The 24,069-nt window shown below is 21.3% G+C and overlaps 8 protein-coding genes across 14 annotated transcripts; 4 read left to right on the forward strand and 4 right to left on the reverse strand.

Moving 5' to 3' along the window:
• The first annotated feature begins 286 nt into the window (after nt 1–286).
• Nucleotides 287–2,874, forward strand: LOC107995924 (ATP-binding cassette sub-family B member 10, mitochondrial). Its single transcript, XM_017053682.2, has 3 exons — nt 287–1,179; nt 1,245–2,353; nt 2,431–2,874. Exons 1-3 carry the CDS (start codon nt 591–593, stop codon nt 2,689–2,691), a joined length of 1,959 nt encoding a protein of 652 aa, XP_016909171.1. The 5' UTR covers nt 287–590; the 3' UTR covers nt 2,692–2,874.
• LOC107995925 (serine/threonine-protein phosphatase 4 regulatory subunit 2-like) lies at nt 2,811–6,486 on the reverse strand. Its single transcript, XM_017053683.3, has one exon. It carries the CDS (start codon nt 6,280–6,282, stop codon nt 4,372–4,374), a length of 1,911 nt encoding a protein of 636 aa, XP_016909172.1. The 5' UTR covers nt 6,283–6,486; the 3' UTR covers nt 2,811–4,371.
• Nucleotides 6,487–7,285: 799 nt separating this feature from the next.
• Nucleotides 7,286–10,358, reverse strand: LOC107995923 (calcineurin subunit B type 2). The gene is made up of 5 exons (XM_017053680.3): nt 10,206–10,358; nt 9,941–9,980; nt 9,399–9,610; nt 9,113–9,322; nt 7,286–9,043 (listed from the first exon to the last, which is right to left on the reverse strand). Exons 1-5 carry the CDS (start codon nt 10,206–10,208, stop codon nt 8,996–8,998), a joined length of 513 nt encoding a protein of 170 aa, XP_016909169.1. The 5' UTR covers nt 10,209–10,358; the 3' UTR covers nt 7,286–8,995.
• Nucleotides 10,359–10,547: 189 nt separating this feature from the next.
• On the forward strand, nt 10,548–13,286 carry LOC107995940 (aurora kinase B). Of its 2 annotated transcripts, XM_017053719.3 has the most exons (7): nt 10,548–10,943; nt 11,052–11,243; nt 11,336–11,470; nt 11,545–11,703; nt 11,790–12,021; nt 12,084–12,196; nt 12,727–13,286. In XM_017053719.3, exons 1-6 carry the CDS (start codon nt 10,831–10,833, stop codon nt 12,168–12,170), a joined length of 918 nt encoding a protein of 305 aa, XP_016909208.1. In that variant the 5' UTR covers nt 10,548–10,830; the 3' UTR covers nt 12,171–12,196; nt 12,727–13,286. The 2 variants fall into 2 exon arrangements, with proteins under 2 accessions (XP_016909208.1, XP_061938250.1); XM_062082266.1 differs by lacking the exon at nt 12,727–13,286 and having other exon boundaries at nt 10,552–10,943; nt 12,084–12,302.
• On the reverse strand, nt 12,224–14,790 carry LOC107995938 (tRNA pseudouridine synthase Pus10). 4 transcript variants are annotated; one of them, XM_017053709.3, is made up of 7 exons: nt 14,651–14,790; nt 14,117–14,203; nt 13,940–14,044; nt 13,535–13,842; nt 13,254–13,462; nt 13,029–13,154; nt 12,224–12,926 (listed from the first exon to the last, which is right to left on the reverse strand). In XM_017053709.3, the coding sequence occupies exons 1-7, from the start codon at nt 14,678–14,680 to the stop codon at nt 12,304–12,306; spliced, it is 1,488 nt and encodes a 495-aa protein (XP_016909198.1). In that variant the 5' UTR covers nt 14,681–14,790; the 3' UTR covers nt 12,224–12,303. The 4 variants fall into 4 exon arrangements, with proteins under 4 accessions (XP_016909198.1, XP_016909197.1, XP_016909199.1 ...); XM_017053708.3 differs by lacking the exon at nt 14,651–14,790 and adding an exon at nt 14,471–14,608 and having other exon boundaries at nt 14,117–14,186; XM_017053710.3 differs by lacking the exon at nt 14,117–14,203 and having other exon boundaries at nt 14,651–14,789.
• LOC107995939 (putative transmembrane protein 183BP) lies at nt 14,616–17,331 on the forward strand. 2 transcript variants are annotated; one of them, XM_062082265.1, is made up of 8 exons: nt 14,616–14,758; nt 14,879–14,959; nt 15,079–15,183; nt 15,283–15,330; nt 15,422–15,560; nt 15,642–15,843; nt 16,702–16,866; nt 16,962–17,331. In XM_062082265.1, the coding sequence occupies exons 1-8, from the start codon at nt 14,689–14,691 to the stop codon at nt 17,232–17,234; spliced, it is 1,083 nt and encodes a 360-aa protein (XP_061938249.1). In that variant the 5' UTR covers nt 14,616–14,688; the 3' UTR covers nt 17,235–17,331. The 2 variants fall into 2 exon arrangements, with proteins under 2 accessions (XP_061938249.1, XP_016909205.1); XM_017053716.3 differs by having other exon boundaries at nt 14,672–14,758; nt 15,283–15,348.
• LOC107995936 (conserved oligomeric Golgi complex subunit 2) lies at nt 16,859–21,863 on the reverse strand. 2 transcript variants are annotated; one of them, XM_062082264.1, is made up of 12 exons: nt 21,728–21,863; nt 20,479–20,573; nt 20,172–20,399; nt 19,832–20,098; nt 19,445–19,746; nt 19,258–19,375; nt 18,870–19,195; nt 18,747–18,813; nt 18,316–18,496; nt 17,965–18,244; nt 17,693–17,873; nt 16,859–17,619 (listed from the first exon to the last, which is right to left on the reverse strand). In XM_062082264.1, exons 2-12 carry the CDS (start codon nt 20,548–20,550, stop codon nt 17,536–17,538), a joined length of 2,106 nt encoding a protein of 701 aa, XP_061938248.1. In that variant the 5' UTR covers nt 20,551–20,573; nt 21,728–21,863; the 3' UTR covers nt 16,859–17,535. The 2 variants fall into 2 exon arrangements, with proteins under 2 accessions (XP_061938248.1, XP_016909195.1); XM_017053706.3 differs by lacking the exon at nt 21,728–21,863 and adding an exon at nt 20,916–21,624.
• On the forward strand, nt 21,859–23,474 carry LOC107995935 (ubiquitin-conjugating enzyme E2 L3). Its single transcript, XM_062082267.1, has 4 exons — nt 21,859–22,001; nt 22,307–22,402; nt 22,672–22,858; nt 22,948–23,474. The coding sequence occupies exons 1-4, from the start codon at nt 21,975–21,977 to the stop codon at nt 23,112–23,114; spliced, it is 477 nt and encodes a 158-aa protein (XP_061938251.1). The 5' UTR covers nt 21,859–21,974; the 3' UTR covers nt 23,115–23,474.
• The last annotated feature ends 595 nt before the right edge of the window (nt 23,475–24,069 follow it).

The raw sequence follows: 24,069 nt of genomic DNA on the forward strand, positions 1-24,069 counted from the left end.
AATAATAATTTATATTCATTTACATTTTTTGTATGAATTAAATAGATATAAATATATATTATATATGTACTAATATAAATATATGTATTAATACAATAAATATATTAATAATATGGTTTATAATAATATAAAAATAATATAAAATAAATATAATATATATATAATAAATAAGCTGAGAATTTATTTATCAATCAAATATACATATATATTTTTTATTACAATAGGTAAATATAAGTATCTTATGTAAATACTCACTTATATATTTATAGTAAGTTATATTCATAGTAAGTTCATTCATTGTTATCTAGTCACGTGATTAGAATGGTTTTTTTTTAATATGCAGCTGATTAAAATCTAGTTATGAAATTAAAATATATTATCGATAAATTATTATTAATATTAAACTGAATCTAGTTTTATAAACATATATTGAAAAATAATTTAAATATAAATTTTAATATTAATAGTTTAATATATTCAATAGATATATTCAATCTAAAAGTGTCATAACCTTTCTATTAATGATGAAACATAAGTTTTAATGACTTTCCATTTTGTGAATTGTTTAGTTCCTATGAGCATATTAAAAAATGACACTTATTTGGAAATTCTTTACTAGAAATATTATTTCACAAAAAATAAAATTTTGTAAATCGCCAATTATACATAAACAATTATTTTATATATATTTAACATCATCAGCCAGAATTAATCGGAAAACCTGTATATTTAACACTTTAAGATATTATGGAACAAATACTTTAGAAACTAAAACTTTAAATGTACGATTTATTACAAAAAAAAAAGAAACTTCAGAATTGAAAAACCTAATTGTGTTAGCAGTACCTGAGAAATGGAGGTTATTCAGTGCTATTACTTTTTTACTAATTTCATCTACTATAACAATGGCAGTACCATTTTGTTTAGGAAAATTAATTGATATCATTAATACAAGTGATAAAAAGGATATGAAAAAAAATCTTAATCAATTATGTATCATTTTATTTGGAATATTTGCCTTTGGAGGTCTATGTAATTTTTGCAGAGTATATTTAATGTCTACTACTGGACATAGAATTACTCAATCTTTGAGGAAACAATTATATGCTGCTATTCTTCGACAAGAAATAGCAATTTTTGATAAATGTAATACAGGAGAATTTGTTGGTCGATTATCTGGTATAAATTCAAATTTCAAAATTCTATTACATAAATATTATTTTTTCATATTTGATTATTTTTAGGAGATACACAACTTGTTAGCAATGCTCTGACAAGCAATATATCAGATGGATTACGTTTTGCCTTTATGAGCATTTCTGGAATATCTATGATGTTTTATACTTCTCCTAAATTGGCTATAGTTAGTCTAGCAATTGTTCCACCAGTTGCTGGTTTAGCTATAGTATGTGGTCGTTTTTTAAAAAAGATTTCCAGAGACATACAAAACAATTTAGCATCACTAAATATAATATCTGAAGAAAGAATTAGTAATATAAGAACAGTAAAAGCTTTTTCAAAAGAAATAAATGAAACCAATTATTATAATTCTCAACTAGATGATATGCTTAAAGTTTGTTATAAAGAAAGTTTATGCAGAGGAATGTTTTTTGGATTAACTGGTTTTTCTGGAAATATGATTATCTTATCAGTGTTATATTATGGTGGAACTATGATTTCTGATTCCTCTCTTACAATTGGAAGCTTAAGTGCATTCTTAGGGTATGCTGTATATGTTGCAATTTCTTTGAATGGGTTATCTTCATTTTATAGCGAATTAAATAAAGCATTGGGTGCAAATATACGTTTAGTCGAATTGATTGAAAAAGAATCAGCAATACCAATTTATGGTGGTGAAATTCTGAAAAATCAACTATCAGGTGATATTGAATTTCGCAATGTCAGTTTTGCTTATCCTACAAGAGAAAATACATGGGTTTTGAAAAATTTCAGTTTAAAAATCCCTTCATGCACAGTAGTTGCTATTGTTGGAGCATCAGGTTCTGGAAAATCTACAATAGCTTCACTTTTATTAAGATTTTATGATCCTAATTTAGGATCTATACTTTTAGATAATTATGATCTTAAGTTTCTTAATCCAGCATGGGTAAAATCACAGATCAGTATTGTTTCTCAGGAACCTATTCTCTTTAGTGGAACAATAAGAGAAAACATACTATATGGAGCAATAAACTCAGTAAAATATGATGTAAAAGAGATTGCAAAACGTGCACATATTTTAGAATTTACAGAAAATATGCCAAATGGTTTAGATACAGTAGTAGGAGAACGAGGCATTACCCTTAGTGGAGGACAGAGACAGAGAGTTGCTATTGCTAGAGCATTAATAAAGGTAAATTTATTATTGGAATCAAAGTTATCTAATAAGAATTAACATATATATAAAAATTATATATTTTTAATATTTAGAATCCCAAAATCTTAATTTTGGATGAAGCCACAAGTGCATTAGATGCAGAGAGTGAACATTATGTACAAAAAGCTTTAGAAAAAGCTGTTCAAGGAAGGACAGTTCTCACTATAGCTCATAGATTGAGTACAATAAAAAACGCAGATAAAGTCATTGTTTTGAAACAAGGACAAGTGATAGAAACTGGGAGCTATAAAGAACTTATGAATTTGAAAGATAGTTATTTTAATAAGTTAATTCAATATCAAACTTTTACTTAAATTAATAAAAACATAATTAAATTGATATATTATGAAAATTATATGTATATATTGTTAAAAAAATATGAACTAAAAAACAAATTGTATGAAAATAATTTATAAAGGTATTGAAAGTCATATTTGTAATAAATAATGATTAAATTTATTGATTTAATTTTTGAAATACAATGTTTTATTTTGAAATTATTTTATATCATGTATTTTTTACTATAAAATTTCAAATCATTAAATTTGTATAAACTTAAAATTTAAAAAATTTAATTTGATACACGTTTATTTATTAAAATAATATATATGAGACATTTATTACAAATTATAATTTATAATCATAAGAATTACAAAGCTATATTCTAAAATATAAAGCAGGTATTATAAATAATTCCACTTTGGTAATGATTTTTAATATATTTTCTATAAAATATTGTACACTGTTATTTCTTAAATTATATCAATGTTTTATATCATTGTTCTATATGTTGTCTTTAAATTACTATAATAAATGTTACTATAATTATTTTTAAGAAGAAGAATCATTTTTATACTTAAATCTGCATAAAAATATTTGATGAAAATATTGTGACCAGAAGCAAATTATTGTAATTAAACTAGATAAGATAAATTTTATTTATTTAAATTAATTTAAATAAATGTGTTTTGTGAAATAAAATTTTCATTTTAAAAGAAAAAAAAATGTTATAATATTCATGTTATTTGACAAGTATTTAATTATTATATTTATCTATTGGAAAATAGAGCAAAACATAAACAGTAATATCACCATTTTGTAATTGGAAAAAATTAATTTTTTATCTTTGCTATGTTTTACATAGCAATACATTTTTTTATCAATTGAATATTAAATGGAATTCATGTTTTGATCCCATTCATATTTAATACAATTGAAATATTTGTAAATTTCAGTCATTTTTGTGAATATATATTATTAATAAATAGTACTGATTTTTTAAAATTGACATATTTTTCATTTTTCATTACTTCCAATTATTAAAAATCAAAATTATTTCTTATGATTTTATACAATCAGTAATTAATTTAGTTTATAATTGGTCAGATCTATGCTCCTATTTGCCAATAAAATATTCTGTAAAGCACTAAAATTCATGTTTAAATGCTTCTTTTTTTATATCACATATTGTATTATGTTAGGAGCCATGTAAAAATTTCATATGTTTTAATTACAAACACAGCCATATCCTAAGTAGAAACTTCATTCACATAAATTTATTATGAAATTTTTTACAAATTGATTTGAATTAAGATCCAAATCATAGTCAAAACTGATAACTAATATTATAACGTTCTGGAAATAGGCAGTGTTTTGCTTTCTATAGGAGCTTAGAAATTCATATGAACAAGTCTCTGTACAATACCAAATTGATTTAGTAATAATTATGAAATTGAATGAATGGTAATTATAAAGTTAATGAAACAGTAATATAATATATGATTAGAGAATTTCTAGTAAATCATCTTACAATATTTCTTTATGTATCTCATATATTAAATTACTTAAAGAAAATCATACAAATCATATTTGAAATACAATACAAATTTTTATCATTTAAACAAATTCCATTTTTACTATTTTTTTTTATGTTTTCTATTAAAATCAAAATCAAATATTAAAAAATATGAATAAAATCTTCTTCTTACATATCATTAACTTCTAGATGATTGTACTGTTTCTTGTTCCATGACTTCATCATCTTGTTGAAACACAGATAATGTTTCTTCTTCATCTACATCCATTAATTCCACCTCTTTCTGTTCTTTTTTATTCATTATATTTTCAATTACTGTGTCACTATCGTGTATTTTATTTATGGTAGAAGTTATATTATTACCTTGTAATTGTGCTACATTACTATCTTTAATAGACATTGTTTCTTTGTTTTCTGATTGACATATTATTGGAGAATTTTGCAGATTTTCTGATTTTTCTGTTATTTCAATTGGTGAAATGTTTTCTTTAATTTTAATAGACTCTATATTTTTTGGTTCCTCAACAATAGGAATTGGATCAGGTACTATAGTTTTTATGATACTGCCCTCATCTTCTCCAATTTCTGTGATAGTTAAATCATTTTTTTTTTGATTCTGATTGAAATGTTTTGTTATATTAGTTTTGGAACATGATTCTTCTATTATAGATTTTGAGTTCTTTATTAATTCTACTTCTTTAGTTTGATCTTTCAGATTTTCTATATCTACAGATAAATTCTCTGAAGTATTTATAGTTTCCTCTGTACTTATATTATCAGTAGATAAAATTAAATTATTTGTCAGTTGTTCTGAATTGTTTGTTGTTGATGTACTTTCCACATCTAGTGATTTTTTATTTGAAGTAGATGTATCAATAATTGATTGAATGTTTTCTACTCCAGTATCTAATTTTATTGCATTTTCCAAATTTTTATTAGTATTTAGATTTTCAACAATTGGACTAACTGATTCTTTGTTATCCAATACAGTTTTGAGTTCAATATCTGATTTAACTAATATATCTTTACTTTTATTTGATCCTTCTTGTACATGTATTGACATTAATTCAACTTCTGTCTTTTCATTTATCTTAGAATTATCTATATAAAATTTTGTTGACTTATTTTCATTTGTGCTAAAATCTTTTGTTTGGAAAGTAGTTTGTAATTTTCTTGAGGAATCTACAGCATCTCCTTCATTTATCAATTCTAAACTAGGTTGAGAACTAGTATCTTCGTTCATAATTGCTTCTGAAACATCACTAATAATTCCAGAATTTTCAGGAACTATGGTTGACAGATTTTGTATTGCAGAACCAATTTGTGAATCCTGTGTTTGTGCTTGAGAATTCAAATTGGAAACTCCTGAAAACTCTGAAGTAGTTTGTATAAAATTAGATACTACAATATCTGACTTAGATGTTGATTCTACTTTTTCATGTGAAAGTTCTTCCGTATCAAATACATTTTTTACTACAGTATTAGTTGGTACAACAGTATGTAATAAAGGCGTTTCATTTTCAACAGTATGCACGCTAATTGTAACTGTGGAAGAACAGTCCTTTTCCCAATATTCCATTTCTACATCCTGAGGAGGCTGTGTTACAGATGGATCTTCATCTACTGATCCATTCACCATACCATCTCCATTTTCATTTCTCCTGGTTATTGGTCCAGGTTCTCTAGTAGAAACAACTAAGATATTTTTTTCAATAGCTCTCATAAATTTGTCAACTCTATTGTATTCTTTGCGCGGTGCTGTTAATAATTCACAAATTCGTTGAACAGTGAACGGAGCGTTTGCAAATGATTCCAAACGCTCTAAGAGATTGCTTTTCATCATATCATAATTGAAATGCTCAACGTTCGGACACGGTGCAAGATCAAGCGTCGGACAACTTTCATAAAATTCGGTCATTACGCGAGTAAGTTTTTCCCTAAACAATGTTTTAATTAGTGACCACTGATAAACAGGATCACCAGTTTTCGCAACCCAACATAAATAATCCTCGAGTTCTCGAGGTATTTCACTTGGACGCACTTTCTGAAATTCGTCAAGGGCTTGCAATACCTCCTCCAAATTATCCATCTTCACCTCCTGCTACCCCCTCCGCCTTCTTTTGTTTGCTAAATAATTATTGTCAATACTTTTCGTTAGATTGTAAAAGACTTACAGTAAAACTTTCTGCAAGAAATAATGAAAAACGCAAACACACCGGGTATTAAATAGCAACAATGAAAGGCAGGGGACGAAACAGGGCTACCAATATCTTAAAAATATGTCAACGTTGACAGCATTTGGTTATCTCTCATGTGCTTTCATTTATTATATTATTTTTTTCAATGAATAAGATGAATTACGATTTTTAAACATTTGAAATCGAATCTATAGAATTCTATTTTAATTTCTTTTATAATACATATAATATTCAAGTATATTTTCATATATTTATAAAATTTACATTAATAAAAAAATCAAAATAATACTATATATTTCATAAATACTTTTGTATAAAAATATTTAATAAGATTTAAATTTTATATCATATTGTAAAAGTAAAACAGATAATATTATATTATTTATAAAATTATATCAAATATATTTATAAATAACATAAAAAAATGAGATTTATAATTTTTATGTTTAAGTAATGATAAAAATATAAGTATTTATTTATTATTATTTATAATTTATTAACATATTTACATACAACATTTTCAATAATGAATGGAACTCAATAATTAATGTTGATATTAAAAATTTGCTCGTGTAGTATTACATGGTTTTAATATTTTTTAAAAATTTATATTTTTCTGATATTTTTCAAAATTTATTTTTGGAATCTGAACCATTAATTTTTAATCAATTAAAAATTTACAATTTAGAATACTTTTTATAAACTTTTATATTTAACATAAAATTATTGTAATTATAAATTATATTAATATAATATTATTATATTTAATAATTTTATTAATATAAAATTATTATATTTAATATAAGATTAAATATATTTTATATATTTTTAAATGAAGAAATGAAAATATACTAAAAAAAAATATATAGGATTCAAATTCAATTAAATATTATATATATTATATAGATTTATTTCAATATAATTTCAATAATTTTTTGATCAAACATTAAGATAATACGTAAATGTACAAGACTTATATTATATATGTTATAATATATATAATTATAATAAATGGATGTAATTTAATTTTTTTATATAACACATTTATATAAAAATAATTGTGCACTTGAAAGTTTTTAAAATCCTGATTTTTTAATTCAAAATTTGATAATCATTTATATTAGAAAATTAATTTTATTAACTTAAGAGAGAGCTCAAATGTTAATTAGTTATAATTAATTAAATAATTTATTTCTTTCAAATGCTCAATTAATTAATAATATATTATATATATTAAATACAATATATATATATAAAATATAAAATTCATTTCAAAGTTGAATAAAAATCTTAAAAATTAACACTTATCCAAATTTAATAGATTAATTCAATTCAACTAAAAATTTTGTATTATAGATTAAATAAAATATTCTTATTTATTCAGCTACAATAGCATTTAATTGAAAAATTAAAAAAATTTTAAAGTTGATAAAAATTCAAAATTTTTAGTAATATTTAGTAATATTTATAATATGCAAATTATTGAAATATGTTATAAAATAATATTTAAAAAATATTTATAATAGTATTTTAATTACATTTCAATATATAAAAAAACATTTTTTAAGTAATTTATATAATTATAATTATATTTTAAAATTAAACTTTTGAAATAATTTTATAGCTTTTTGTGAATGAATTAGATAACATATTTATAATGTTAATTATTTATATATTATGAAATAATAAAATTATTCTATGACTATAAAATTTTTGACCAAAAACTAAACTCTGTGAATGTATATGAAAGACTAATTATATTAAAATTGTATAATTTACAAGATATGTCAGATAATTTATGAAATATGAAAAAACTATTTAAATGTTGAAATTAGTTAAATGTCTTTTTTGTTTTTAATGACATATAAATTTCTAGCATAATTTAATTGATTTTAAAGCAGCAATATTTTAATAGTTGAGAAACTAAAAAACAGATTTCATTTATGTATACTAATAAATATAAAATTCAATTATATATAGAATTTATTATTAATAAATATCTTAAACATTTATAACATAAACATAACAATAATTAACATAAACAATAAATTTATTATTCTATTTGTTTTATAATTGTTTAATATATTTTAATCAATTAAAAATTATGATTTATTCAGATATCATCAAATATACTTTCATTCATTACATAATACAATACAAAAAAATTATTATACTATCACATTTCTTAATAAAAAAAAAATCAATAACTTTAAATAAATATCAAAAAAAGTGATATTCCAAAAAAATTTCTCTTTCCACAATATTCAAACTATTTCTATTAAAACTATTTAAATTATCAAAAATATTTTTAGATGTCATTAAGAACAAAAAAATATTTAAGTATTTTCTTTCAACCGAGACATCTTACATTTAATAAATGTGCACAATATTTTTGAAAATTGGTAATTAATTTATAATTATAATAATTATAAAAAAAATATTTAAAGATGATAAACTTATATAAAAAATTGGCTTGATTAAAGACTTAATATGATCATAATTTCACTCTATTTATAATTATCCAATAAATCTAATATTAATAATGAAAAAGTCAAATTGATATAATTTTTTTTTTAATATCTTTTTTCTCATAAACTTGATAATTTAAACATCAACCACCATTTTCTTATGAATATCTGTATTACCAACAACCTAAAATTATAAAAAAAAATATTTTTATATAATTATTTTTTCTTTGTGATTCTAGAATTTATTACTTACAGAACAAAATTCTTCGAAACTAATTTTACCATCTTCATCTTTATCAGCAAATAATATTGTTTTATCAACAATTTGTTGTAACTGTGTATCTTTCAAGTTATTACCAACCATCATTTTTAATACTTGAAATAATTCTCCATTGCTTATAAAACCATCATTATCCATATCATAAATTCTAAACGCAAATCTTAATTTACTTTCTTTATCTCCCTATATAATAAAAAAAAAATTATTTTTAAATGTATTATTTATAATTTGATGATATTATAATAAAATTTATATATACCTTAACACTGAATTGAGAAACACCATGAATAAATTCTTTAAAATCTACCTCTCCATTTCCATCAGCATCAAATATATCTATAACACGTTGTACTAAAGGATTTTGTTGTAATTCTGGCAATGACATAAACTCATCAATGCTTAAAGCACCACTATTATCTAAATCTAACTTCCGAAATCGTTTTCCTAATCTTCTAATTTCATCAACATCAACTAAAAGATTAATATTTTTATTTTAATTTATTTATTAATTTAATTATTAAAAAATAAAAATATAAGAATATTTTTAATTAATATAATTGTATATATATAACTAATATGATGATTAATACTTTATAGGTGCTATATTTAGTTGGTGATAAAAATAGATCAAAAATAATATGTAAATTAACAAATAAAAAATTATTAATTTAATTCCAAATTTTTATCAAATATAATTTAAAATTATTTCATAAGAATATATGTAAATATAACATTTATTTTAAAATTTAAAACAAAATAAATTGCTTCAAGATACCAAGATTAAGTTTAATATTGACTCACAATTGGAACATAGTTCCATAGGCAACGAGCTTTCATTACCCTAAAAAAGAAGAAATGCAAAAATACACATATATATTCTGTTAAAAAAATTATTGATATCATTTATTTATACTATAAATTTATAAAATATTTTAAAACAATTTAAAATGCAATTATAATACATTATCTTTTTTAAACAAATATGAAATTAATTACTCATATTATCAAATATTACTTAATTTTTTATATGAATTTTAATATGTTTAAAATTTAATTATTTTCTTACCATTATGTATATGTATGTGTATTTTTATGTCGTTTCTATTAAAAATTTATTATAAAATGTCAAAATTGATCAGCAAATAAGTAAGTATGTACTTTGATAGGCAGTAGAAAATATGAAATATAGAAAGGAAACTTTAACGAAATACACAACTACATAAAATAAACATTATATTATTATTAATTCTAAATTCTATTAAAATTATTTTTTATTTTAAATTAGATTATTTATTTACAATATATCTTTGAAATAAGTTTTTAATATTAAAATTTTTCATTGAAATTAAATTACAAAATATTGTACGGCTAAAATCGAACTTTTTTTAATTTTCACTCTGTAGATGTCACTTTAATCTATCAGTTATATTTAAAGATTTAAATCAAAAATGTCAGTTAAAAAATAATGAAGAATTTGTTATGAATACATGAATAAATGATTGATTGTGAAGTGTTATTTTAATAAAAAATTCAATTCAAATATTAAATATTATATAATTTTATATAATATTATTATTTTAAAGAATATTTTAAAACATATAAATATATAATAATAATAGATAAATTTATAATAAACAATAATAAAAGTATTTTTAAAAAATTCTGATATTTTAAGAAAAACATAATTTATAATGACTCATATGGAAGCATTTAAACTTCCATCTAATGTTCCATCTGATTATAAGGATATTGTACTTGATACTTTGTATAAAATGGAAGAACATGTTGAAGCTAGAGGATTAAGGTAAAAGAGGAAAAAACTTTTTTTCAATTGTTAGTACTATATATGATATAGTATAATAAATATTTCGCAATTTTAATGTTGTTATAAAAATAAAATATTATTTTATAGATATCAATGGAATTTAGATGATTTTGAAATTGGTGCACCTCTAGGCAGAGGTAAATTTGGACGTGTTTATTTGGCCAGAGAAAAAACTACACATTATATGGTTGCATTGAAGACTTTATATAAAGTAGAGTTAATGAAAGGACGTGTAGAGAAACAAGTGATGCGTGAAATTGAAATTCAAACTCATTTAAGGTAAATAATTTATAATTTCATAATTTCATATTTTATTTACAAAATATTTTTTAATAATAAATATATATTTTATATTATATAAAATTTTTCAGGCATCCTCATATTCTTCAAATGTTAACATATTTTCATGACCATAAACGTATTTATCTTGTATTAGAATTTGCAGCTAGAGGAGAATTATATAAGGAATTAAAACGACAGCCTAACGAAAGATTTAATGAACACTTGTATGTATTTTGGAGATAATTTATAATTTAATAAAATTTATATATTTATTTTTAATCAACAAGTTATTTTTTAGATCTGCTAAGTATACTTATCAAGTGGCAGATGCTTTAGAATACTGTCATAAAAATAATGTGATTCACAGAGATATAAAACCAGAGAATTTACTACTTACTTATGAAGGTAATATAAAGTTAGCAGATTTTGGCTGGTCTGTTCATGCACCATCATCTAAGTAAGTATTTATAATTATAGTATATTATCAAAACATAATGGTAAAAATGGAATCAGAGAAAGTTCTAATAATAAAAATAATTGCAGAAGAAATACATTATGTGGAACATTAGATTATTTACCTCCAGAAATGGTATCAGGACAAACATATGATATATATGTTGATCATTGGTGTTTAGGTATTCTTTGTTATGAATTTCTTGTTGGTAGACCACCTTTTCTTAGTGATTCACAGCAAGAAACTTATGCAAAAATAAAGACATTAAATATACATTGGCCAGAACAAATTACACCAGGAGCTAAAGATTTGATATCAAAAGTAATTTCTATTTATTTTGATTATTTTTTATTCAAAAGTTAATAATTATTTTTATATTACAGTTAATTAAACGAAAAAGTTCAGAAAGAATTTCTATGGCTGCTGTAAAAAAACATTTTTGGATATTAAAATACAAAGATGCATATTAATATAAAAATCTTAAAAATTATGAGAGGTATATATTTTTAATTATAAAATCATATTATTAAAACTATTTTTATATTTTTTATATTTATGCATATGTAATAATAATATTTCAAATATTAAAAATTAAAATAATTCTTATGGCCAATTCAAATTAATCCCTGTTACATCCAACGCGACTATATCAATTTCAACATTAAGAATGTCACACAAACTTGGTTTTGTTCGTCCAAAATCTCCGTGTACAAATTCTTTTACATATGTTCCAGCTTGTGTTTTAATATCTAATATAAAAAAAATATTAGCATCCTCAGAATTTATGTTCAAATTTTTTAATTCTTGAGGTTTCAACCAGCGAGCTCTCATTTCATATATTAAACGTTCTCTAGGACTTAAGGGTCGTCGATGTAATACTCTCATTGGTGTTTTTTGAATTATTTTTAAATGTTTCAAATTATTTAATTTTTCAAGAGAAAGCATATTTTTAGATGTATTACGACAAATACAAAGTGCTCGATAAAATTTTGTTTTAACATTTTCTCCTTCTTTCAATTTTTTCAGATCAAATCTGGATAAAACTTTTAAATTTGAGACAATTTGTACTTGCTGTGAAGATAGATTAATTTTATTAATTAAATCTGACAATAATTTCTCTGTTATTTTTGTCAATCGAGGATTAATTAATTCCACTGCAAATGGTCTTCCTGAATATATATTTCTAACATCCACATCTTCTCTGCCAGATGATAAAAATTTAATAGCTAAAATGATATTAAATTATAAATAAAATTATTAATATATAATTATTAATTATGATAAATATTAATCATTAATTAAATTAAATTATTAAATATTTGATTTACATTGAGCTTTTGTTACATCAGCAATAGGATTACATAGTATATCTTGAACAGATGTCTGCATCTTTTTTTCACCATTTATAAACCATGGTGTTTGACTGAGTTCTCTTGATAACTTATTATATCGTCCTGAAAATATAGTATGATATATATATGATATATTTAATAATTTATGTATATTATAATTATATTATAATTATATGCATTATAATTAACAGTAAATATTACCTCCAATAAAAATACTTGAATGTGAACACATAATATTTTCTATAAGAATACTATTTGTTTCAAATGATAATGCTTTAAAATGCTGAGAAAATTCTTTGTCTGTTATTTTTGTCATAATAGTGTCTATATTTTTTTTGCTGAATCTATTGTCATCATATTTTCTTTTAGATTTATTTCCCATGTTACTTGATTCATTGTATACTTTTAATCTAGATAAAAAAATTTTATTGAAATTGAAATAAATTTCTGTGAATAGAAATAAAAAAATTTTGAAAACTTACAATGTTTCACATTCTTTCTCATTAGATTTATATGTGAAAATAACTTCAATCAGAAATGGAGAAGGTGTTATCAAATCCACTTGTTTTTTAATAGCCTGTTCTATTTTAGGAGTCATTATCCATTTCCAAACATCTTTTATATTTTGTAGTTTAACTTTAAGATCTAACAAAGTATTTTCTGAAAGATTAAGTTGAGTAGCACATTGAATACGTAAGAAACGTTCTCTAAGACTGATGCATATTGGTATTGTTAATGCACATGTGAATGTTCCACTGTCATAATTTTGTTTTTTTATTTCAGCTTGAATCTATTTATTATTGAAAAATTATTAATATTTATAAAATTTATAAATTTATATATATTTATAAAACATCAACATCAATATTTCAAATATTTCAACATACTTTTTTAATAACTTGTTCTTGTATCTTATTTTGAAGAATTCCCAGACAGGCCATGCAAAGTATTTCATCATTAAAAGAAATATCTTTTGTTTCTATATATTTAACCTGTAAAAAAATTTTATATATTATATAAAAATTTAAAAAACTTTTTAATTATAAATATTTAAAAATATTTACATGTTTTGCAAATTTAATGGGATCTTCAAAACAATTCAATGTACGCCATCCAATAAAACGAAAACAACATCTTAAACAACAATTTTGCTGATATAAAAAATTAAAAATACGTTTTTCTTCTTCAGTATAAAGATTCATTTTATAGTATTTCAGGATTAAAACAATATTAAAACAATATTAACAAAATAAAATTATATTAATGAACTTTAAATTATTTAATATTGTGTTTACGTTAACTTGTTAAATTCATGTGTTTTTAGTAATTAAATATATACAAATTTATAAATTAAATTATTGTTTTTCATTTTTTTAGTTATTAATAATTTGAATATAATTAAGAAACTAACGTATTACCTACAATATAAAATATCAGTCAAAACAACACGATGTTGATACGATGACATGAAAATGAATAGAGTACATCTTTTTTATCGACTTTACTAATTGTAAGAAGTATGATGGGTGTTTACAATATTCTCTATTATTAATGTAAATAGTTATTAATTTTAAGTTTTATTTTGTTACAACTGGTACCTGATTAATTTGTAGATAGTAACATAACATTTAACATCATGCCTATTCTAAGGAAAAAATCTAGCAAAAAAGTAAATGTGGAAAATGGCAATGACAATTTGATTGGAGGTTAATCATACACATTCCTTTTTAATTATTTTAAAATAATATCTAAACATCACATCAAATGTGTATAAAAAAAATGTAATATATTATTGACGAAATAATATTTTATTTTTTTTATAACAGATATAACTATCAATGATTTTGCAAATTCATCACGGATACACACAAGATTTAAAAAGGCAATAATAAATGTCTCCTCTGAAGGTTATTTTGTCAATTCATTTTAATGAATCTTATGTTCTAATGTTTTTATATAATAAAACAATTTCATTTATTTTTTTTATACTGTTTAATAAATAATTATAATAAAGTATTTTTTACAGTGAGACAAAAAATAACAATAGATGAAGAAAGTTTTTTAAATGAAATGAATGAAAATTACCAAAATAATTTGTATGATTCGAATAAGTCAAAAAAAAGTATTAAAGGTAAATACATTTAAAATTAAATTTTAAATTAAAATATTAAATTATAAATATATTTTGTTGTTAAGTTTTAAGAAAGCTTTAATTAATCTTATTTTATAGGAGTTTTAACAAATCAAAGAAATAAAAAGACAAATTACTTTAAAAAAGGTATAGAAGAACAAGAAGGTAAAATACAAAGAAATAACAAATAATAAAATTCATTTTTGAGCTCAAAAATTCATATTTTTATTTTATTTAGGTATAGATTATCCATTAGATATATGGTTTATTATATCTGAATATATTAGTCCTGAGGCTATAGGAAAATTTGCTCAAATATGTAGAAGTTCTTATTATGTAGTTTCAACTGGAAAATTTTGGTTTCATTTGTATAAATCGTAAGTTTTTCTTTATGTAAGAATATAATAATTTCTAATTAAATATTAAATATAATAATATCAAGTAAAATATAATTACAGTTATTATAAATTTGTTCCTGGTTTACCAGAACGTTTACAACCACAATGTATGGTTCGTACTCATGGACTTCGAGCTTGTGTCATCAGAACATTACATTATACTTATTTTTCTTTGAAAAGAAAAGTTGATGATATATCTTATTTAAGACAAGATGAACCACATTCACTTATAAAAAGACAATGCTGTCTTATGTGGCATAAAGTATGTAGTAATATATAATACTCAATAATATTTTTTAATAAGTGGATCATTTTGAAAATTTTTGTAAAAAGCAAATTAGAATTATAATATGATATCATCATTTAAGTCATATTAAAGTCACCTGAAAACTTTGAAATTTTGCAGAGATTTAAGAAATTTAAAAACTGAAATCATTGACATTGTGTTGTTAATATTTAATTGATAACATTCTCTATCATTTAAATTATAAGAATCATTAAAATAATATAATGATATTTGATATATTATGATATGGTTAAGATAATTTCATTAGGAAGATGATTAAAATTATATAATTAGAAATTAAAATAACAGGAAAGTCATAGCATGATTATTAATTATTAAAAATTAATTATTAAAAATTGTAATAATTATTAAAATCATTACAATTTTACAGAAGTTCATTGAAATTATCATTGATATTCAAAGCTAATAAAAAATAAAAAATAATTATTAAAATTGTATTAACATTTAAATTTATTATAAAATTATATAATTATATGATTGTAGAAATTATATTATTTATATCTAAAATTATAAACTTTAAGATACCGATCATAATTATTGAAATTACTATATATATCTATTATAAAAGATCAAGGTTCATTCAAACATCAAAGAGTGATCGAATTCATATCATTGAGTTCATCTTCAATTATGTCATTTAAAAGCATTATGTGATATATATATATATATATTAATATTAATATATATATATTCATAATTGTATATTTCTCTTTTATATTGTATATTTTTAATTCTTGTTTTTTTGAAAATACATTTAAAAAATGCTTAATAAAATTAATTGGTTATAAAATAATTATCAATACTTTGTTTTAGGAAGGAAAAATGCGTTGGTATTTCTATTTTAAATTAAAAGAATTGCCCAAAACTACAAATAATTTATTAAAACAAAAAAAAAATACGAACGGTAAAAAAACAGATTTTATTGAAATGTTGGAAGATGTAGCTGTGAATATAGAAGAAGGTTGTAAAATACTTCGGGTACTTATTTTATTATAAATAATTATTAATTATTTATAATAGATATTATATCATTATGATAAAGTTATATTTACACAATATTGTAAAATTTATAGGTAACTTGTTTAAAATATAGTATGTTACCACCTGTAATTGGTTTGATTTTACAGTCAGTATCAATGACTTTAATGCCTGGTTTTAAAGATCATCGATTACAACTTGGATTTGGAACATCAGATATTCCTAATACATTAACAAACCAAGTTATTTTGAATGAAGTTGTTAATTATCAAATTTTAGATTGGTGGCATCCAACTTATCCTCATCAAGATTCAATAATTTCCATTGAATTGCCACAAAGTGATTCTTGGGATCAGAATTTATTATAAGAATTTAATATTTTATAATCAAGTAATTAAATCATAAATACGATTTCTGTAATATAAATATGTTTATGTAAATAATACATGTCTATTAAGCAAATAATTTGAATATTTGTTCTTCAAAATTTAACACATTAAAAAATTAAAAGAAGAAAATTTATTATTATTATAATTTTCTTTTATTAAAAGAAAAAATATTATATAATGAATAATATATAAATAATAGAGAAAAATATATAAATAAATTTTCATTGCAAATAACAAAATTAATTTATATAAAAATAAAATAAATAGAAGAAAGTAACATTTATCTTTTTATTGCTGTTTCAACAGCGTATAATAACTCTTTCATATAAAGTACATTTGAAGTTGAAATCTGCATCTCTGTAATCTAAAATATGATTTAAATGTATAATTTAATAAATTTTAATAAATAAAAAATGAATTATGATGTTAAATTTTACCATGTTAACATAAGTTTGTACATCAATTTGTAATTGAATTCGTATTTTTTCATCATCACTGATTCCTTGAACATCAGATGAAAAAGAAGCTGTAGATTTATCGCGTATTTTTTTCAATCTTCTTAAACTTTCTTCAGTTTTTTGTACTGAAGTAAGCACATCTTTTACAGAAATTAAATAACTATAAATATTTTTAAATTAATGTTTAACAATAATAAACTTCAAAACAATAATATTAATATTTAATAATATTTAATATTTTTTTTTCTTACTGTTCAGTTAATGAGGAAAGAGTCAATTGTAACCAATAATTAACATCATCTGGTATTATTTTTTTGTAATCTGCATGAAAATTGATAAGAAATGCAAGAGTATTTTTAATATAGGCACATGATTTAGTTGGTATGTCCCTTTTTGTTCGTCTAAACAATCTTGGTATATCACTAACTTGTTTCAAATGTACTACACATTGTTTCAATAATTCATTTACAATTTCTTTTGTAATATCTGGCCAAATTTTTTTTAAATTTTTTATTGTTTCATCAAGAGAATCTATGATAGAATACATATATAATGATAAAAAAATTTTTAACGATAATAACATTAACATGTTATGTTATAACCTTTTAACAATTTCAATATTGTTGGAGTTTCTTCTTTAAGTTTTATTCTAGATATTTCCAAAAGAGATGGAAGTATATTTATAAATTTTTCTGCATCCTTGTATAAACAGATTAAGAAATTAAGTTTTGTAGAATGTTCTATTTTGTTTGAATTGTTAATTTCATTTTCTATTGGCCACACCTTCATATAAAAAGAAAATTAAAATTGTTGATCATAATTAGATTGATCTAAAAAATTTTTTTCTATTTACACAATAACTTTTGATAGATCTCAGAAACATATAGTCTAGTTTTCTCATTGATATTAAAATATTTATCTGTTAATTTTGCTATAAAATAAATCTTTATTGTAAAAAAATGAAAGAATTTTTAAGACATCATATATCATATATCATCTATATATATTTTATCACTTAAAAAATTAAGCATACCTCTTTAAGCACTGTTTGAATCCATGTTTGATATCTAGCACATATTTGAAGACTAAATTTCCAAAATCTAGAAATAAAACATTGTAAATTATTATAAATAAATATTTTATTTATTTCACTTACTTATGGAAGAGTTGATACAGATATATATTATTATCCCAAATTTTTTGTAGATTTTCCCATATAATGTAAGTTGTATAAAGAGAAAATTCATTTTGCAATGCAAGAGATTCCAATGTTCCTTTTATAGATGTTGGTGATATTGGTTCAATTAAAATTGTCTCAATTCCATTAGCTATTTCTTGAAATCTAATTTGAAAATATACTGGTAAATTCCATTTTTTTAAAAAATTTTTGTATTGTGAATTATTTTTTAATGCAATTAAACATTCAGATGTAACACATTCAGTGTCTAACTTTTCTAAAAATTCCAAAGTTGCTACATATCTCTGAAATTATGTATAAAATACTGATATGGTATGTATTAATAAAATTTTCTTTCTTTACTTACTGAATGGAATAATATTGGATCTCCAGGAGCAAAGATGCATTTTATATAATGTTCAATTTTTTCTTCTACATCAATCCAAAAACTATTTACTAAAAAATTGAAACCTTTTACAGAAAATCTGCAAAATAAAATCTAAAAATATTTCTGTACTATAAAATACATAATTTGACTTTTATAAATTACATACCTATTTGGATGTAACGTGATATCTAATAATTGTTTAAGCTCTACATTTAAGATGGTCAACAACTTACTATATATATTTTGTAGACCTAATAAATCAGTTTGCAAATTTTCTATATTAATTATGCTATATATCAATGGACTAATAATCTCTTTTCTCACTAAATTCTCTGCATCACATACTTTATCAAGTGTGACATAAATTCCTAAACAACGAATTAATAATACAGAATTTTGTTCTTGTATACATGCTAAAAAAAATTCATTGAGATGTGTCATATAAGATTGTTCTAGTTTTTCACTTTGCTGTAATATAAAATTTTATTCATATATCATAATGAAAAATAAAATATTTATTTCAATTATTTAAATTTTTTAAGAATGCACATACTTTCTGTTTTTCATTAGTAATATTTAGTTTGCATCTAGACATATGAAATTGCAATTGATTAAATTCTGCTGCAGCTTGTTCCAAAATGTCTATTTTAACAGGATTTTCAAGGAATGTATTTAAATATAAAATAGATGTAAGTTTATTTAAAGATTTATAGATATATTGTAAACTGAATATACTTTGCTTATAATCTCGAACTTTCTTATTTTCATTTATGTTATGAGTAATTGTTACAACTTCATCATCTAAGATCTGCTGTACTTGCTATAAAAAATTATTATTAATAATATTGTAAAAAAATTAGAGATTATATATATATATTTTTTTTTTAATTTACCATTACTTCTTCTCTTAGTTGACCTAAAGGTGTTTGTAAATCATTAATAGCTTTATCTAAACCAATCATATTGCTTGATAAATTTACAAAATCTATATAATCTTTATTGATCAAATCAATCATAGCAGATCTCAATAATTTTAAATATATTCCAAGATCATCTCGCATTGTTTCTAATTTTGTATTTTTTTTATGTTCTTGAAGAAAAGCATCCACATTAAAATTTTGCTACAAAATATAAATTATTGATTTAAGATAATGTTATAATAAAATATTACAATTTAAAATAATCTTAATATTAATTTACCTGAATAAAATCAATTTCAGAAAAACATAAATCTTTTGGAGCTCTTGGTAAATTAATATTTTCCTTTGACATGATGGTTTTTTGTTAATATTTTTCTATAAATATTTTTTAAAATACTAAATTAAATATAAATTCTTAAATTTATAATTATTTATTAAAATATCCAATAATAATAAACAATTGCTATATTGCAAAAAAATATTTAAAATAACTTAAAAATGTTTATAAGATAAGATAAGAATTCTTATGATAATTTTCTTATGAATTATGATTTATGTTAGAATAAATATTTCTGTCATTAATAATTAAATAATTAAATATTTAAAAATTATTATTATAAATATATAAAGAATTTAAAATATTTAAAATATTAAAATCTTATCAAGAATTTGGTTAAACTTTATTTTGAAGCATTAACAATTAATCTTTTTTTGTACCTTTTAAGAGTTTTTGACGAATAATATTGAAAAAAATTAGTTTTAAGTTTATAAATCTACTGATTTGAAACTTAATACGTAAAATTAATAATGTTAAATATATTTAACACATTACTAGAACATCATATTGATTGGTGTTCAAATTCGTCTAGTGAAAGAAGAAGTCTCTGTTTGCATGGACAATAACTACTTAAGCGCGATAAATCAAATTTGGTTTATATAAATACATTTCATATTTTGTTTCTCTGATTGCTCTACACAATACATATAATTATATTCAACTTTAAAAATAACTTTATTTTTTAAAAATAATTTTAAAAAATTTTTAAACCAAAATAATAATTATTACTAATATCACCGGCTATCTAAGACAGCTGAAAAAATAACTAATCTAATTCAATAATTTTGAAAATATTTATGTAACCTAATGCCTATCATAGCCAACATATATAGATAATTACTCCACTTATTGGACGAACTTTGGAAAGCAATATGGCGTCCTAATAATCTATCAAATGCTTAAAAAGCATTAACTTTACATATGAATAACTTTTGAATCAATGAATTTTTAAATTTAAAATTAACAATTAAAATTTTTTAATTCTAATTATTAAAAGGTATTAAAAGACACAAAAAATTTATTTTTATGAAAAAAGTTTTAAAAAAATTAATTTTTCGAATTTCGAAGTAAAGTTTTTTTGTCAAAGATTTGCTATTAACATTAAAATAATTTTTAATCTTTAATTCTTAACTTAGTTATATATATATATATATATATATATATATAGGTACTATGTATAAATCATACGCACGCGTACAATACGGCTAAACGAATGGACGAACAGCAATTCATATTCGTGATCAACAATAATTATTTGTATTTGCATTAATGAGAAAACAGTGCAGTAAAACAAAATTTAACAAAAAAGAATTTATAGTGTTTTGTTCTGAAAAAATTTCAGTAAAAAAAATACTAGGGTATTTTCAAAGACAATAGCTGTAAACCATCGTTAAGAAACTTGACAAGTTTTACTACATTTAGTGAAATTTATTTTCAAAATGGCAGCTACGAGAAGATTGCAAAAGGTAAATCAAAAATTTCTGTCAATAAAAATGATTATATATTGAATTCATTATATGAAAAAAATATTATAAAAAATTGGTATTTAAAATTCTTTGGTCATCATATATGAATTAATTTTCATATTTTTTTAAATATTATAATTTTTCATGAATATAGAACAGTACTTTTACTATTATTTGTTAATACTTATTCTTATTATATTCAAAGTTTTTTATGATAATAAATCAAATATTTTATTATTTATTTAAAATATATATAATTATTATTTTTTTTAATAATAATATTGATAGTGATTTCATTTTTGCAGGAACTTGGTGATTTAAGAGCTTCAGCAATGAAAAATTTTACAAATATTCAAGTAGATGAATCGAATATTCTTACTTGGCAAGGTCTTATATTGCCGGTATGTTTTGATGTTCCTTTCTATTTTAGAGATATAATTTAATCTAATCTAACCTAACCTAATCCTATTTGTAAAGACAACTATAGTTAGATATACGCAATGCTGTACTACAATTTGATTTTGGAAAGATTGGAATGATTGTATATGTCGTTTTCAAAATTTAACTGGTAACATAATGACATACAAGTCTTAATTACATTTAAAGTATGTTTTTTTTATTATTCTTCTTTCAGAAATGTTTATCACTTTTACTTCTTTAAATGTTTTAGGATAATCCTCCATATAATAAAGGAGCATTTCGTATTGAAATAAACTTTCCTGCAGAATATCCTTTTAAACCTCCAAAAATAAACTTTAAAACAAAAATATATCATCCAAATGTGGATGAAAAGGGCCAAGTGTGTTTACCAATTATAAGTGCAGAAAATTGGAAACCAGCTACAAAAACAGATCAAGGTAAAATTTTATTTGAATTTGATTCATATAAGAAAAGAAATAACATAATTATATTTATACATAGTATAATTGATTTATTATACTTTTAGTTGTGCAAGCTTTGATAGCATTAGTGAATGATCCTGAACCAGAACATCCGTTAAGAGCAGATCTTGCAGAAGAATTTTTAAAAGATAGAAAAAAGTTTTTAAAAAATGCAGAGGAATTCACAAAAAAACATGCAGAAAAAAGGCGGGAATCATCTTCTAATGAATAACCACGAGTGATCAATTTTACTCACCATGATGCCTGCCACCTGTCACCTAATTTAATTCAAACAAATATAGACTTCTCTGTTATATGAAAAACAAGTTGATTGAGATACATGTGTACAGTATTGGTTAACTATCGACAATGATATTATGTGCAAATTGTAATGTTTATAAAGTGAATTAACAAATTTTTCAAAGTAAAGTAAAAGTATAATAAACTGTATGATATTGTATACAATTTGTATTTTGAAGTTGTATTTTATGGACAATCCATATAATTTTAAAAAGCATAAATATGCAAATTGCTTTCTTTGTCTAAAACAAAATTACAATTTATTGTGAAAAAATATAATATTATAGAATAATGCATTTATTTCTAATGTTAGAAGATATATTATGAATGTGTCGTGTGAAGTTATAGGTAAACTTTGATTTATATCAATTAAATACAAAATCATTAAATGATTATTGTAAGTGTATATATAAAATTTAGCTAATTGCTAAATTGATTATATTAATTTTGATTGAAAATATTTTTCTTAATACTATGTTGAAAATATAATTCCATCTTTTAAAAATATAGAAAATTGATATTGTATGATTTGATGTTATATTTGCAAAATTACAATTGAATTACTTTACATCTTTATTTTTTTGAAATAATATTATTCTATTAAATAATAAATAATTGAATTAATAATTTTATTAATTTGTTACTTTATGTGATATATTATATTGTAGAATAATTCAACTGTAAACTCTGCAATATTGATATTAGCATTTACAACAATTTTAAATATAATTATAAAATATAATAAAAATTGTATTTAACTCCTTGACGTCTATTATTCGAAGTACATGTTTTGTAATTTTAAATATTAATTGATTGTCATTTTACTTATATTGTAAAATTTTATTTTCATAATTTAGACGTTAAAAGGTTAATTTAGGAAATATTAA

This window comes from Apis cerana, linkage group LG11, assembly GCF_029169275.1.
Source record: "Apis cerana isolate GH-2021 linkage group LG11, AcerK_1.0, whole genome shotgun sequence".
Lineage (NCBI taxonomy): Eukaryota > Metazoa > Arthropoda > Insecta > Hymenoptera > Apidae > Apis > Apis cerana.

Excerpts from the sequence above, each read along its gene's own strand:
- LOC107995925 (XM_017053683.3), bottom strand. The coding sequence starts at position 6,282 with ATGGATAATTTGGAGGAGGTATTGCAAGCCCTTGACGAATTTCAGAAA.
- LOC107995938 (XM_017053707.3), bottom strand. The coding sequence starts at position 14,254 with ATGAATCTTTATACTGAAGAAGAAAAACGTATTTTTAATTTTTTATAT. Across the intron at positions 13,155-13,253 it reads TTCAAGTATTTTTATTGGAG|GACGATATAATAAGTTATCA; the intron begins GTAATATTTACT and ends CTATATTTTCAG. Across the intron at positions 12,927-13,028 it reads TGATGTAACAAAAGCTCAAT|CTATTAAATTTTTATCATCT; the intron begins GTAAATCAAATA and ends ATATCATTTTAG.
- LOC107995940 (XM_017053719.3), top strand. The coding sequence starts at position 10,831 with ATGACTCATATGGAAGCATTTAAACTTCCATCTAATGTTCCATCTGAT. Across the intron at positions 11,244-11,335 it reads GAAATTCAAACTCATTTAAG|GCATCCTCATATTCTTCAAA; the intron begins GTAAATAATTTA and ends AAAATTTTTCAG. Across the intron at positions 11,704-11,789 it reads GTTCATGCACCATCATCTAA|AAGAAATACATTATGTGGAA; the intron begins GTAAGTATTTAT and ends AAATAATTGCAG.
- LOC107995935 (XM_062082267.1), top strand. The coding sequence starts at position 21,975 with ATGGCAGCTACGAGAAGATTGCAAAAG. Across the intron at positions 22,002-22,306 it reads CTACGAGAAGATTGCAAAAG|GAACTTGGTGATTTAAGAGC; the intron begins GTAAATCAAAAA and ends TCATTTTTGCAG. Across the intron at positions 22,859-22,947 it reads AGCTACAAAAACAGATCAAG|TTGTGCAAGCTTTGATAGCA; the intron begins GTAAAATTTTAT and ends TTATACTTTTAG.
- LOC107995924 (XM_017053682.2), top strand. The coding sequence starts at position 591 with ATGACACTTATTTGGAAATTCTTTACTAGAAATATTATTTCACAAAAA. Across the intron at positions 1,180-1,244 it reads ATTTGTTGGTCGATTATCTG|GAGATACACAACTTGTTAGC; the intron begins GTATAAATTCAA and ends GATTATTTTTAG. Across the intron at positions 2,354-2,430 it reads TTGCTAGAGCATTAATAAAG|AATCCCAAAATCTTAATTTT; the intron begins GTAAATTTATTA and ends TTTAATATTTAG.
- LOC107995923 (XM_017053680.3), bottom strand. Across the intron at positions 9,611-9,940 it reads TATGGAACTATGTTCCAATT|TTGATGTTGATGAAATTAGA; the intron begins GTGAGTCAATAT and ends TTAATCTTTTAG. Across the intron at positions 9,044-9,112 it reads GTTTCGAAGAATTTTGTTCT|GTTGTTGGTAATACAGATAT; the intron begins GTAAGTAATAAA and ends TTATAATTTTAG.
- LOC107995936 (XM_062082264.1), bottom strand. The coding sequence starts at position 20,550 with ATGTCAAAGGAAAATATTAATTTACCAAGAGCTCCAAAAGATTTATGT. Across the intron at positions 19,376-19,444 it reads ATCACGTTACATCCAAATAG|ATTTTCTGTAAAAGGTTTCA; the intron begins GTATGTAATTTA and ends TTTATTTTGCAG. Across the intron at positions 19,196-19,257 it reads ATCCAATATTATTCCATTCA|AGATATGTAGCAACTTTGGA; the intron begins GTAAGTAAAGAA and ends ACATAATTTCAG.
- LOC107995939 (XM_017053716.3), top strand. The coding sequence starts at position 14,689 with ATGCCTATTCTAAGGAAAAAATCTAGCAAAAAAGTAAATGTGGAAAAT. Across the intron at positions 14,759-14,878 it reads CAATGACAATTTGATTGGAG|ATATAACTATCAATGATTTT; the intron begins GTTAATCATACA and ends TTTTTATAACAG. Across the intron at positions 15,184-15,282 it reads GTCAAAAAAAAGTATTAAAG|GAGTTTTAACAAATCAAAGA; the intron begins GTAAATACATTT and ends CTTATTTTATAG.